This window comes from Thalia democratica, chromosome 2 (genome assembly GCF_965202585.1).
Source record: "Thalia democratica chromosome 2, ktThaDemo2.hap1.1, whole genome shotgun sequence".
In the NCBI taxonomy this organism is placed as follows: Eukaryota; Metazoa; Chordata; class Thaliacea; order Salpida; family Salpidae; genus Thalia; species Thalia democratica.
This window is the reverse complement of record NC_139166.1, coordinates 47383958-47399638: the sequence shown is the minus strand read 5'-3', so window position 1 is coordinate 47399638 and position 15681 is coordinate 47383958. Positions and strand designations below refer to the sequence as shown.

General features: G+C 27.0%; 2 protein-coding genes across 2 annotated transcripts; both read right to left on the bottom strand.

Moving 5' to 3' along the window:
* Nucleotides 1–1721: 1721 nt before the first annotated feature.
* On the bottom strand, nucleotides 1722–3406 carry LOC145829226 (partitioning defective 6 homolog gamma-like). The gene has a single exon (XM_082936967.1). It carries the CDS (start codon nucleotides 3376–3378, stop codon nucleotides 2296–2298), a length of 1083 nt encoding a protein of 360 aa, XP_082793093.1. The 5' UTR covers nucleotides 3379–3406; the 3' UTR covers nucleotides 1722–2295.
* An 8829-nt stretch (nucleotides 3407–12235) lies between these two features.
* Nucleotides 12236–15412, bottom strand: LOC145828627 (carboxypeptidase B-like). Its single transcript, XM_082936382.1, has 13 exons — nucleotides 15351–15412; nucleotides 15140–15212; nucleotides 14902–14999; nucleotides 14673–14796; nucleotides 14342–14440; nucleotides 14107–14208; nucleotides 13942–14040; nucleotides 13685–13772; nucleotides 13559–13620; nucleotides 13322–13459; nucleotides 12916–13000; nucleotides 12591–12702; nucleotides 12236–12314 (listed from the first exon to the last, which is right to left on the bottom strand). Exons 1-13 carry the CDS (start codon nucleotides 15410–15412, stop codon nucleotides 12236–12238), a joined length of 1221 nt encoding a protein of 406 aa, XP_082792508.1.
* Nucleotides 15413–15681: the final 269 nt, after the last annotated feature.

Genomic DNA, 15681 nt, shown 5'->3' with positions numbered 1-15681 from the left:
TTATTGAAGATTAAAAAATAAAAAGTAGCTTACTGAAGAACGTGTATGTATATTTTTTCAAAAGTTTGCTTATTAATCGTAAGATATAACCAGTAACACTAGCAACTACATCTTTGTAAACTAATATTTTTGTTAGGCAAAATAAGTAATAAAAAATCAATTTAAAACTTTTTAGTTTAAATTAAATAGTTTTAACATAAAAACTAAGACTGCATTATCAAACACTTAAAAATTAATTAAATAATGTATTCACTCTTAATAGTATTTTTTCAATGTTGAGATAATGTAAGTTGATGAATGATTTTTATATATAAATATATTTTTAGGATTTGTCTTACCACATCAAATGAAAAATAATAAAAGAAGTATCAGTCAGATGGTTTACTACATAATTTTACTTTGGTTTTTTTCAAAAGTTAAAAAAATTTAATCATAAAAAGACTTTTTTTTTTACAAACAATGTTACTGTAGCAACAATAAATTCTTATTTTTCAATCTAGAAGTATACATTATTTACATTTTTGCTACATGCAAACACAACTAAGTGTTTCAAGGCATTTTATTATTAAAAGTTTTAGTTGTTTATACAATATCAAAAAATTAGTTGTATCATATCATTGCACGTGCATACTATGGTGATTCATACTGATTTGATTAAAAACAAGTTTTAGTTTGTGTATTCAACTTTACTTCTGATTAAAGCAAGCTAAAAACACTCTTAATAAATTCTACTAAAATATTATTTTTTGTTATATTATATAAACATGCGAGCTGTATAGAAAAATGTTTAAAAAGTACCATACAGTTTGATCATTGTTTATTCCTTGTAAATTCTACAACTACTACAATCCCGTAAACAAAGTATGTGTTAAAAGGTAAAACCCTAAAATATCTAGATAAGTTAGTCCCGCTGGGGAACCAAAAAAAAGAGCACTTTAACCGAACTAGACAGATAAATGAACTATTCAAATGCAATTTAATTAAAAGATAAATGAAAGGAGTCTAAACAAAGCCTTATAAATGATTTAAGATAAAACCTTGTATTACTTAATTACTTTACTGAGTAGTTGAAACAGTTGTTAATAAACACAAACATTTTTGTTATTATTTAAAGCCAGATTATCACATATAAAACTGGAGTTTGTGCTCTGTATTCGAAACTTTTAGTGTAAAAGACTTACTTAGTTTTTATTTTTCGCGAAACAATTTACAATTGAACTGGTATTTTATAAGTAGAAATGTTTAGTATAAAAGTATTGTTTGTCATCACAATACTATTATAAAAAAAAAAACTAAAAATTACTGTCCATTTCACAGATAGATTATTTCAAAGAGTTAAACTGTTTTGAAAACATTAATGATTTAAATATAGTAAAATTGCAATTGGTAGAATTTTTTAGTAAAGCATAAATCTAATTATCAAATTATTTATACATTAAAAATTTGTTTATTTCTCTAGTCATTTATAAATTAAAAGTTTTGAGTAAAATTTCACTAGTGATTAGCATAACTTTTTTTAGAATAAAAATTTATTAGAACTGAACGAATCATATTTAAAACACAAACAGTTGTTAATAACAGTTTCAAACATCATAATAAGAAAAAGAATAAAAGAAAACAATTGTACTCTCTGATAGATATGATATAGATATATATCGTTTCTGAAGTACTGAAAATTTGGTCAAAATTAAAATAATCTATATGAAATACTTGATTGGGCTGTGCAGACTTAATTTTGACAGAAGTATTTTGTAAAATCTAGTCAATTGAAAGAAAGTAAACTTTACCAGTATGATGAAAAACGAAATGAAATGTAATAATTTAAACTCACTTGAAAATACATTATTCTGGTGAAAAATCACAATGAAAAAACAAAATAAAAATTATTGCCATTTTAGATAAACTATACTTACAACAACATTTAAAAAATGTCAGAAATTTTGATTCATAAAACAAAACTATTGAAAGTAAGTTTAAATAGATTTAGGCTAAATAAACCAATTATAAACAACAGTATAAAATAAGTAAGCAAATAAGATAAAATTTTGATCAACAAATTGTTTATAAGCTGGAACTTACTCTAGACTTTTAAAACAGTATGGTTATGCGTTTGGCATTAGTTTTAAAATAAATAAGTATTGCAGTATACTCATGTAAAAGAAGTATAATACAAGTTATACTTATTAACATAGTATAGTACAAACACAAGTACTGGTACGCAAGTACTTATACAAAGTAAACTTAATGAATGGTCTTCGACCACAAAAGCATCACAGTTAGTATAAATATATGTTATCATAGATTGACTACACCATTGTCAGCAATGAAAGAGGAAACATTTTTGTTATTACGCTTTTTTAGATGTTGTGAACTTCTAACTGAAGACGAAGAACTTCGACTACTGGAGCTCATAACTTCAGAAGATCTTCTTAATATTGGAAGGGAACCCTTAAAGGAGTCTGTGTCAGATGAACCTAAAATATCTGATTTCAAAACAACACTAGCATCTTCATGAGAATGAAACTCAATCGCATTGTTTAATGAAGGCTCAACAAGATCTTTTACTGTGTCTTCCTCCTCTTGAATATTTTCCATCTCGAAATTTTGCAAGACAGAAGATAGAGGAGATCTTTCACTTACTTTCAGTCTTGTGGACTCTGCAATGTTTCTCATTGAAGCAGGTTTCACAGTGATAATTAAATTAGAAGAGTTAGCAACCATCATGTCAGTTACTTGGTCAAGAGATTTGTTTGCAACTTCAATTCCATTTACTTCCAGCACTTCATCGTTGACAGCAAGCAATCCTGTCATTTCAGCCAGACCTCCTTGAACAAGCCTGGATATAAATATACCAGGTATTTTTTCAACCCCATCATCTGACATTCTGAGGCTTTTACCATCTCTTATGAAAAATCCAAGAGGTTTGTTAGCACCATGGTTGTGAAGACGAACTCTTCTTAGAGTTTCAGGAAGTATATCAACATCTATAATAGCTGAAACCGGTCTAAAATCTTCTGGTAAGCTAATGAGTGGTTGCTGGCGCTTTGATTTTTTTGAAATGCTTATTGTAGACTGCCCAAATCCATTGCTTACTTGATAGTTATCTTTTTCATGTATGTAGATTCTAAGAATACCTCTCTTGCAAGATTGTTTAGCTTTAACAAAGTTTTCATCATTATTAATCGGTAAGAGGTCACCATGTATAGGATCTGTATAAGTTAAAACAATATCCTCAGATTTAACCTGATGTAAACTAGTAATGGTATCCAAAAACAATCCAAAATTTCCATTTTTTATCTCGGTAGGAAACCTTCTGAACTCTGCTAAATACTTACTTTTAACTTGTAATAAAACATTACTGGAGTATAATTTTTCCATTGACCAACAAAACAAAAAAAAAACTATTTAAAATCTGGAAAATGCATACAATTTCAATAAAATTAAACAGAAATAGTATAAAGTTACTAATTAGTAGTTAAGTGTTTATTAATGTGGCACTAGAATTAAACTATAAGCTAATAATTAAGAACTTAAATATTTTTACTATTACAATTAGTATTAGTTGAACATACTTGGTTTTCACTTTCATATTTAAGCAATCTTTAGTAACCGATAAAATTTTTTTATACCTTAGGCAAAGGATCAAAAACTTTAGCTTATAGCAGTTTAGTTTGAAAGCATAAGAAGTTAAATTAGACTTTTTAGTAATAGAAATTCAATAGGTAGAAAATTTTTGATAACTAGATGGCCACTCTTTTTTATAAACTTTTTTTAGGTTTTTTGACTTCTCCCAGGTTTATTAAGAATAAGATTTCTTGTCCCTTTTTAACACAAACTTAAATTCAAGATAAAAAAAAGTGTTTAATATTATAGATAATTACTTTAAAAATACTATAACGCAAATTTAAAAATTTTTAATAATAAAACTTTGAATAATATATAATTTTTTTTCGTTTATAATAGTTATTTCTTATGTATTTAATACAATAAATTTAAATAAAAAAATTATTCAAGATTTCAGGCTTTTGCTTACATTTTCAAATTCCAGGTAAAATGTGTTTCCAGATAAAATGGCCACTCTGTTTAAATACTACAAAAGGAAGCAAAATAATCAGTTGATTCAATGTTATTAAAATTAAATAATTAGCTTCAAATTTGTCAAACTTTTCTATTTATCTTTTTTTCATACGTTATTTGCAGGCATGTTATAACTCAAAAACAAATCTAAATTATATAAATTGGAAAAATATAAACTTTTAATGACTTTAAACTAAAAAACAAAAGACTAAATATATGCATACACTACCAAAAAAATGTAATATAGCTAGTTTAACAGTTTATAATAAAATCATACAGTGAATACAAACAGGTTTCGTTCAGTAAAAAAACAAAACAAATTGACATAATATTTTAGACTGATATGTCTTGATCTAGAGCAGGGTTTCCTAAACTTTTTTTTCAAATGGCTCCCTTCAAAGAAAATAATAAGCTATGGCCCCCTCTAATCCAGAATATCTAGTGTAAGTTTAAAAACAACCATTAAAAACGCTTAAGACGTTTTTTTTTTGGTCCTCATCATTAACTCTAGAATATCAAGTGTAAAATTTAAATTAAGATGTTATGCCCCTTTACTGCTCATGGCTCCCCTTTGCTGCTCATGACCCTCAAGGGGGCCACTTAGCCCACTTTGGGAAACCCTGATCTAAACTGACTTTTACCAAATCTTTGTTGATTAGCAACAATTTAGCTTACAAACTTATTAAATGATGCAGCTGGTTAGTTTGTTTGTAAATTACAAAGCCTAGTAATAATAATAAATATTTTTAGTTCAATTTTTACTTTTTCAATTTATAACTACTTAATTATATATGGCCCCTGGAAAATATCATAGTCATTTGTTAGTCAAAACTCAAATTGTCATGTAACCCCTGCAGACGTATTTAATATTTTACTTTCAGAGTGGTAACTCACCAAGTACAGGGCTACAAAAAACCAAATGCTTACTTAGAAAGATATTCATAATATAATAATCTATTTGATATAAAACAAACTTATTTTCAAATTAAATTTAGACATTAAGAAGATTTCTAGCATTTGTACTGACAAATCAAATACTTTGCCAACAATGCCTTGATTTTGGTAAAAATAAGCTTACAGAGACTGAATGCTTTTTTACCATAAATATTAACAAAACATTTTTCACAAATAAACTTTTTTTCTTAAAAATCTCAGAATTTTTTAATTTGTACTGACAAACCCTGACATTTTTCCATTAGTGTTTCAACTTGGTAAAATAAAGCTAAAATCAAACTTTTACTTAAAAATATATTTTAAAAAAGAATTGTTTTCAAAATGAATTTAATAACTCACAAATTTTTCAAACATTTTAACCGGCAAAAACTAACATGCTAACAAAATTGCTAAAAAACTGATTTAGCCTGATGCGTATGAACCCTGATAAAAACATAACTGAAAAGAAAATATAATTTTGAGTCAAAAAAATAAGTCTGAGTTAAAAATATAACCAAAAAAATGGAACTTTTCAAAATTATTTTAACTAGCCTGAGTTTTTTCATTTAATCCAAACTAGTCTTAGTTATCATAAGCATGTGGCAACCTTGTAATATTGAAAGATTCTTTTTAAGACATTTAACAATTTAAAGTTTAATTAACTGAATCAGAGGTAAAGCTAATGATAACTAGTCTGAGTTAGTAAGAATTTAATGTTCTATGATGGGTAGAAGAAGTTCTAAAGACAGCATTAAAAATTCTCTGAGATAAACAATGTAAGATTAAAACTCAAAGGTCAAAACATATAAAAAAATGGGGAGAAAAGTAGTATGAGCTAAAATATATATATACTAATAATCAAGCTTGAACTCTTAAAAATATATACAAATATATAATAAAAAAAGGGAAACATAATTTTAATGCTAAAAAAACATAGTTTATTAAACAACAAAAAGTGTGCTTGAAATATTTTGTCCTAGGACCTAGTGCACGAAAAAACCTTTTGGTTATTGAGTTGTACACCACGGATACCTTATAACGTCTTGCCCAGGACAACTTTAATTTATCCTTTTACAATGATTAATATCTTTTGACTGTAAAGCATTAACTTACATCAAATAACTAGAGCAAGTAACAAGTGCAGTGTAACTCTACATGCCCCTTTAAAAAACTAACATTAAACTAACCGAAAACAAAAGCTAGATATTTTTACTAAAAAAAGTATTGCTTGGAAGTTAGAAGAAAAAAAACAATTTTAAGTAAAAAAAAATCTAAGCATATAAACTGGTATGAGGCTTAGAAAATTATCCATAGTATTAGTAGCCTAAAAAAAAAAAACTAACCTGAGCATGGTTGCCACAAAGTCAGGAACAAAGAAAAATATTGACAAAAGTCAGGAAAAATTAAAGGTTTTACAAAAAAAAAGTAAGGAAATTTGATATAAACATGCACTTAATAAGAAAGTTTACCATCAATAAAAATTTTTGCTAATGTTAGTTTCATAAATAATTTGCTTCCGCAGTTCTTCTATTTTCAGGGTATAATTGAATTTTAGGAATAAACTAAAATCTGCTGTTTAAATATACATAAAATTAAGATTGAAAACATAACATAATTTTAACATACTGGCTAAAACTGATCAAACGAGCGCAGACTACAATCTCACAACAAGCTGACAATGTCTGAGACGTTGGGCTGTGAATGATTTAGCTGTGTCATTTTTTCAACTTTGCCCACAAACAATCGCTTCAGTACTTCGTACTTAAGCCCGCTTGTTTAAGATCACAATAGCGGTTTCTCGCGACTATTCCTGCCTGATGAGTCCTAATAAGGACGAAACCGGTCGTAGGATTGTCTCGGATGCTGTTGTTGTTGATCTTGCGGTAAAGTTCATTGTTTATTGTTATAATTTTAAGTGTTAGGTTATGTATAATGAAGAATTAGATATAGAAAACTCAGGAAACTATTTTTGGCTCAAAATAGTAAAACAACATTAAAGATACTGTATTTATTTTAAAAATTAAAATAAGCTATTTTAAATGTGTTTTTTTTATGAAAAAAAAATGATACAATTTTTTTTAAGTTTTTTGGTAGATTTTATGTATTCAATAAAAATTTGATACTTTACATGTAAAATAGCTTAAAACTCCAAGTTTTTAAGTGGTTTTTGTTCAAAATCTCAGGTTTTTCCAGATTTTTCTTTTAAATTTCTCAAATTCCAGGATTTTTGGCCACCCCTGTAAAAAACAAGTTTTTAAATTAGTTTTTAGTATAAAATTAAACTTAAGTAAAAAAACTATCTTATATAGTATAATAATATTGAAAAGATATTGAAGCTTTTTTTAAAGAGTTTTTTTATTTAAAAAATAATTAATGATACACAAGAAAAAAATTACCTTATGATAGATATATTTTGTATACAGTTGAAATTTTGTTACTTTAGAATTTAGATGCAAACTTAATTTATATTTTCGAGTTTTTCAAGGTTCCTTAGTTGTTTTTGTTTGAAGTTCCAGTTTTTTTAATTCTAGGTTTTTTCAGTTTTTTTTTTATAAATTATCAAATTAGAGTTTTTCCAGATATCAAGGATTTTTAAGAACCCTGAAGTTTTTTTTTATTATTTAGTAAAATTCAAATTCTTTTTAAAACCTTAACCTTTGATATTTACAAAGTTATAATTGTTCCCTAGAAAAGATTCAATTAGTACTACTACTCACTTTTTGGTAAAAAGACTATATTAGTTTGTAAAATGTGCCAGTATATACATAGTTTTTCCTAGCTTTAAACATAAATTATTTATGGAAAAATTTGAAGAAGCATTGAATTGTTTGTAGTCGAATTGACAGAACACTAAATGCAGCTTATAATATACATTCATAATTTAACAGCTTGTTGTCTTGTTGCTAGTAAGGATCAAATTTTTATACTTTATTACAGAGGAAGGTTAGCACTAGGCCTCATTTTATATAAAACTGAAGGGTAAGATTTGTTAGGATAGGTATTTTTGGAACACCTTTGTTGTTTAGTTTACAAGAAAAACTTGAAAAAAAAATGTTGTGATAATATGATCATCAATCAAATTACTGTTTATTTACAATTTGTAAATTAATGATTTTTAAGCTTTAAAATACGTTGCGGCCAGAGATTTCTACCTGGCGGGCCGGATCTTGGCAGGGGGTTGTTTTTCTAAAAAATTATTCTTAAAATATATTTTTTTTATAGTTGCTATGCTCGCCGTACAATATACAAATTTTTATACTTAAAATGAGCACGAAATCGACAATTTGGTTGAAATAAACGAAAGTTACAGTCCCTAGCGCGGACACCTAATTAATATAGCACAATATTAGCAGAATTTCTCCCACGGTCGTACCGTCCATTTTGGATGCTTCCTAGTGTACTAACAAGACAGCAAAAGTCTTTTAAACAACCAGTCGTGTAATAGTTATTAAAACACTTAAAAAGATCAAAAGTGTATTTAAGGACTTTTATTTATCGCGTGACAACCACCACATGGCACATACTTTTATCTTGAACCCTTAAAAATTTTAATCTTAAATCAAAGAAAAACAAAGAATATAAAAAAACTAAAACAATAAGACAACCAATTTTTTAGTATACTTAAATTAATAAATGGTATTTTATACCAAATTAAGTGTATAAGGTTGTATTATTATAGTTAAAAACTATAGGCCTAATTTTATTTTTTCTTTATTTTATTAAACTTTCAGTTTTTACATTCGTAATTTTTAATGTTTAGATTTAAAATTTTAAGTGATAATAAAATTACCAATGTTTTAAGACTTAAATTAAAAGACATTTAAAATTTGAGTTAAATACTTTATTAAAAAAAATCTCCAAAATTTTCAGCTTTGAGTTATATTAATATTTCAGCAAGTGATATGATTATTCAATTTAGTAATAACTTAAGAATATAAATTAGTTGATAAACATAATCTAAAAAAAAACTCAACCATAGTAATTTGTTTACAATTTCTAAAAATAGATATATCTAAAAATAGATAAATCTATTTATAAATTAGATTTTAAAGTCAAAGCTTACATATAAAAAAAAATATTTTTGCTTACTTGTTCTTACAACTTAAAATAAATATTACAACCTAAATATTAATAATAGTTAACTGCACGTTTATTAAAAACAGCCATATGACATTCTGCGATTTTTTTCGTCAACATTAGAACTTTTTTTCAAAAAGACATAGTTATGATGAAGTGAGTATTAGTCAATCTAAGCGTTATGGAGCACATTAGAACTTAAGCGTTTTTTGTTCACAGAGTAGAAAAAAATTGACGCGAATTAGTTCAAAACTGAACGACTAAAACATTGTTAGTTTCAATGTGAGTATATAGTTTGTACTCGTTTGATAAGTAAACTGTTATCAGAATTTTGGATACTTTCAACAAAGCTGAGATACTTTCGCCATAGCTTTAAATAAGACTAGACTGCACTACAAGACCATCAAAAAATTACTAATGACTAATTACTTAATGACTTTACTAGACTTAGTTTCGTCCTCATCAAGCATAATCTCGATGAAGCGCGCTGTATTGATAAAATCATAGTTGAAAAATGCTGAAAAAAACCGAAATACTGTTACTAGTTTTATTTACCTAAGAAGAAACCTTAAACAACAAAAAATTATAAGACATAAAAGAAATGTGTATTACAGTAACCTCTCTTATCTTTACGCACTCTCGTTTAGTTACGCTTTTTAGAATTCTAAAAAACTCAAAAAATTAAAATTAATTTTATTGCACAAATTAGATTTATTGTATATTTTTAATTAAAAATATGTTTTAGAATGCTAACTCACCTCTTTATATCTTTAGACTTAGTAAACTTATGTTCCTTGACTAATTAATAAATATTCATTAACAATAAGAGATTAAACTAAAAATATGAAAGAAGTATGACTGTGTTAAATAATGAAAGTATAATAAAATAATGAGAATAATACATATATATACAAATAATATAGTACTCTTGCGCTATATATGAATTAACTTCTAAAAAAAATTTAATCAAACTTCTTAGCAAAAAGTAGCAGAAAAAAAAATAGTAAAGTTTTTCTACCAGTATAATTATTTTATATAAATTTACATCCTTTTTTTCAACATATGTATAGTTTTATATTTTGTTTTTATATTTATAAATAAAGTAAACAAATTGTTAAAAGTGGGAAAGTTCCCAATCCGCTTTTAACTAGAAGCAATATAAAAAAAACAGCCATTATAGTAAGTATATTTGGTACCTCTCGTATCTTTACGATATCTCGTATCTTTACGCATTTTTTTCTGTGGACACAATGTGCGTAAATAAGCGAGAGGTTACTGCACTTAAAAGTTTTCAACTATACATTTTGTCTGTTCTTTTAGCTAACAATTAATTATTCCATTCTCTTAATAACCTTTTACATTTACACGAATAGTAAAAAATGATACTTAAGTAGTAAAAAATAATACTCAAATAAAAACTTGTTTTATTGTCTAAAACAGGGTTTCCCAAACTTTATTTCAAATGGTCTCCTTTAAAAACATTAAAAAAGTTAAGCCCCCCTTCGACAAGATTACTCAAAAATTATCATTAAAAGCACATAAGACCTTTTTTATTGCTCTTCATCAACAGCTCCTGAATATCAACTGAAAGTTTAAAAATATGAACTCATGGCTCCTTAACTGCACATGCCCTCCCCCCTTTGCTGCTCATGGCCCGCCGAGTATCTGTCATGGTCCACTTTGGGAAACCCTGCTCTGAAAGAGTATAAAGTTTTAAAACAAAAAAAATATGTGCTTAACACAAAGCAACGTTACTTTTTAAGCTGTCAATTTTTACAATTGTAAATAATTATCTAAAGCTGAAATTTAACTACAACGAAATAAAAAGTTAAAACACATACAAAAACAACTTCTATATTGTATGAAATTAAAAAAAAAATTTAACTTTTTTTTTTATTTCGTTAGTAACTTTAGCTTTTTTATTTCCTGTTTATTTCTTTTTATAACAATTATATAAATAAGTTAGTAAACTCTTTAAAAAATGTTATCTGTTAAGTTTAATAGTTAACTAATGATCTGAAAAAATCTAAAATATGATAAAAACATACTACAAGTTGCAACAATTTAGACTGGACCAATGACACTAGAACCCAAAAACTATATGAAAAAATGACTGTTTATAGATAAAAAGTAGTTATTAATAAGTTTATTATACTAATTATTCTTATCAAAGCAGTATCATTTGCAACCTTTTTAAACTTTAATTACCAGTTGGTCTATAAATGATTTATCCTTCAACTCAAACTGTATGTTTTTAGGATGACTTTGGCCTTTTATAATTATAGTTAGCTCAGTACATTGCTTACTTCTTTTCAAACAAATTTGAATATTATTAGGTAAAAGTTTAGTTTTTGAAGGCCTTATTAGATGAGTATGTGCTTAAAAGTACCACTTAAAGCTAACTGGTATAAAATTATTCTTAGACTTACACACAAAAATTAGATATAAATGTTTTCATTTAAAAAGATACTTTGTTTTATAGAAAGAAAAAGTATATTAACACTCACAACTATGATAAATAAGTAATTGTGGAGAAAGATCGAACTCCATATAATTTGGTTATATTTAGAACAAAAATAACTTCATAATAGTTAATTATCTTTATAACAACTGTTTTACCTCTTTTTACATCAAAGTAAAAGTTATTCAAAAATTTACTTTTACGTATAATAATTTATTTTATAAATTACATCAAACCAAGATTTAAAATTATAAAAAAAAATTTTCTTTTGCTTACTTAAAAACAGTTGATCAGAATACTTTACCTCTTTATTATTTTAGAAACGGAAACACTTTTTATAGACTTTACTTTTGTTAGACATTAACTTAATTACTATATTTCTGGTAAAGTACGAATGATTCTGCATTATATACTACATAGCATAGCTTTTACGCATCTGCTTGTATAAGTTTAGGCTAGAGTCCTATGCCAACGTGTGTTTTTAAGTACATACTGTAAGTGGTTAATTATTAAAAAAAAACTTTTCTACTATAAATTTTGTTTACAATTTATTTTTCTGTACATTTTTTAGCAGTGCTTGACAATTATGTCCTTTGTCTTTAGTTTAAAAGAAATAAAATTAACAATAAACAAAAAAAGTCAGTTTTTTATAGTATAGTTTATTCTGTTTACGTAAATTAGAACTATTTAACAGGTTCCATTAGCAACATATTTGGCAATGACCATGAGTCCAGCAAAGCTTTCTTCAGCAGTTGGTTGAATTTGACTGTAAAATGTAAATTATTAGAGAAAAGAAATTACTTTTTTTTTAAATGTTGCGTAGTTTGACAAGCAAACTAGGATAAAAAATTTTTTTAACACTAACTACTTGTTAAACACAAAAGTTAACAAAGTTAAAAAAAATATCTAAAAAAAAATTGCTAACATCGTTAGCATTAAAAAGAGTTATTTAAAAAGTTTTATGTTTTACTTTAAAATCTTAAATAAATTTATATGTTAAAAAGAATAAGTTTATGAATATATGTTAATTTTATTAAATTACTTTTCTGGGAGAACGAATCCATATCTTCCAGTATCTCTCAATTCAGAGGCGAATGAGCACTTAACTCCCAATTTTTCGTAAACGTAGTCAGTGGTTGAACCAGATGCTTGGTCTTTAAATATGATAAAATTTCTAATTTTTCCAAACAAACGTTAGTATTCTTAAGTAATTTAGCTCTAAGTTAAATCTAGGAGTTACGTAAAAGTTTCGCAAATTTAGAACTATAGTAACATATGTTTCTTATTAAATTATATTTTAGTTTAAAAAAGCTTAACATATTAAGTATAGTTCTGCTAGTATGGCTACTATTTAATACTATACTAACAGATAACTTCGGAAATTGCTCCAGCAGCATAAGTTTTTCCGTGAGAAGCCTTGATAGCAGCAGCGCTTTCGTCTCCAATAACGGTCTAAAATTGTTAATGTTTTTAAATAATAAAATATTATACAAGTTTGAAGTTTCTTAGGATTATTAACTATTAAAGTTGCTAAAACATTAAACTAAAATTCTGTGTAAATAAATCAATAAAAACTGGAAAAATATCCTAAATTAATGAACCTATTTAAATACACACTGCAAACATAACACCACTTATTTATTATCCATACATGTTTTTCATTTGTTATATGAATTTGTCATTACAATTTTAAACAAAAAACGTCGGTAAGCTTTGTTACAAAGAGTTTATATACCGTTTCCAAATAAAAGTGCTTTATGTTTTAAAACTAACAAGGATATCGTGGTCTCTAGTGTGGCGATAAGTGTAAGCGTATGCGAACATCCAGTATTGAGAGTAGGCGTGAATGTCAATGAATCCTTTCACGTTAGGGATTGAAGCAACGTGGTTTGCGAGAGATTGAACTTCGATCTAAATGATGTAAAGCGTTTAAAATAACCTTACAAATGTTAATACCTCTTCATACTAGTTAGGATTCATTATGAATAAACCAATGAAAACATATCTTACCTCAGACATGACACTAGGTCCGTAAAAAGCATCGTTACAGGAGCTTGAGCTAGCACCAGGTCCTAAAAACAAGCTATTTAGCTCACTGTTTAAAAGTAATAAAATACAATTTAAAGCCGCACTGACCTGACCAGTTGATGTCAAAGTTTCTGTTGGGGTCGACTCCGTCACAGAACAAGTTGTTCAAAGATCTGGTCTTTCTCCACATACGGTCCTAACAATTTGAATAATTAGTTTCAAATAAAACTACTTCATATTTATTTAGAAAAAGTGTTATATAAAAATATTTAACATATACTTAAGCATGTGTTAAAACAAAGTATTCTTTTTTGTTGTTATAAGGAACTTATAAAAATTTTATGGGTTTAAAACAATAAACTTACACCGGTCCAAGTGTAAACGTAGCCATCTGGGTTAGAGATTGGAGTGATGTAGTAGTCAATTTCACTGCGGAAGTTTTCGCTAGCTGAACTTTCCAAAAGCTAGGAATTATAAAATATAGTTTTTATCTAAAATATCTTATTTCGTATATAATTTTTTTAACTTACGTATTTGACGGCATACAAACAACTTGCTGGGTTGACCCATTCACGAGCGTGAAGACCGCAGTTGATGACGTAAGCTGGTGCGTTTGATTTTCCGCTTGAAATCTGTAAGAAAAGTTCGTTAAATTTCAACAAACAATGATATTGTAAGTGACATAATGTTTTAATCTTGCTTAAAGTTGTATTTTGAAAGTGTATGTTTTGTAATTTAAAAAATAATCAAGCTGTTCAATTGTACCTTGATTGCGCGAATGTTTCTCTTTTCGTATGAGGTACCAGCGTTGACAAAAGAAGCATCTGAGTATTTAGCGACCATATCTTCCATCCAGCTTTCAATCTTTTTTATTTTGTAAGTTTTATACAATTAAATTTTTTAAACAAGATATATTTAATCGAAACTAAACACAAACTTGTTGGATGTAATACAAGGTTTTCAAAAAAATTGACTTAGCTTTACAACTTTATCTCTATCTCTTAGAATTTTTTGTTAATTTCTTATGTATTTACTGAGTATTTTAGTAATGAAAACAAAGTTAATAACTTTTTGGATATAAATTAACAAAACATACTTCGTCAAGAGTATGGTACACATTGTAATCGAAAGAGTCGAGAGACATCTGTGGAAGACGGGCACGATCAGTTTGAGCATCAACATCAGCTTGGAGATCGTGGATCATAATCTCGTACTTGACGCTATTTTTTTTTCGAGAAATTAACAAAAAGAAATTGTACTTATATGAAAGAAGTTTTCAGATTCAAAAATTGATTTTGATCTAGATTCGATGTTATTTAGCTTACTTGTTCTCGGTAAGAGCAGCTTTGACAATGTTGGTGAAAATTCCTCTTACGTGCATATCAACTGGTCTTGGTCCCTCAGGTCCTGCCCAGAACTCAACCTAAAATACACATGCTTGCAATTATTACATTGAGTAATAAAAGGCCAATTATTTTAATGGTTTAAGTATATGATAAGGTTTAACACAAAGCTACAAGCGTCATGTAAGTCATGTAAGCAAAAACAATGCTTAATACTTACATCATATTTGGCTTGGAAAGCATCAAAAAGACCATTTTGTTCTTCAGTTGGGAAACATCTGATGACTTGATCACTGCAAAAAATTTAATTATTTTTTTTGTAACTAGCTACGTATATAAGGAAAATTTCAATCTAATAGTTTTTTATTTCTAAATTAATTGAATAAAAATGCTCTATGTCACACAAACTAGCTAGCTTTTATTTTTCTTACCCGATAAATTTGCGCTCGGCAAATGCACAAGCAACCAAGGCTAAAAGTACGATTAATTTCATTGTAGTTTTACAATTACTCGAGTTCGAATTGTTTCAAAGTACACTTATCCATGTATTTATAGAAACTCGTGTGAGATTTTTACATATGTTGTTTTTGTCTATATTAGTAAAAAGTTTTGCGACGCAATAACATATGTTTGTTCAAGTTAGGTTTTATTTACTTGTTACTTGTTTGTTCTATTTTCGTTTTGACGGTTGTTAGTTTATTGATTGCATAATTAACTGGAATTTATGTATTGACGTGGCAAGCTATACCTTTTGGTACTTCG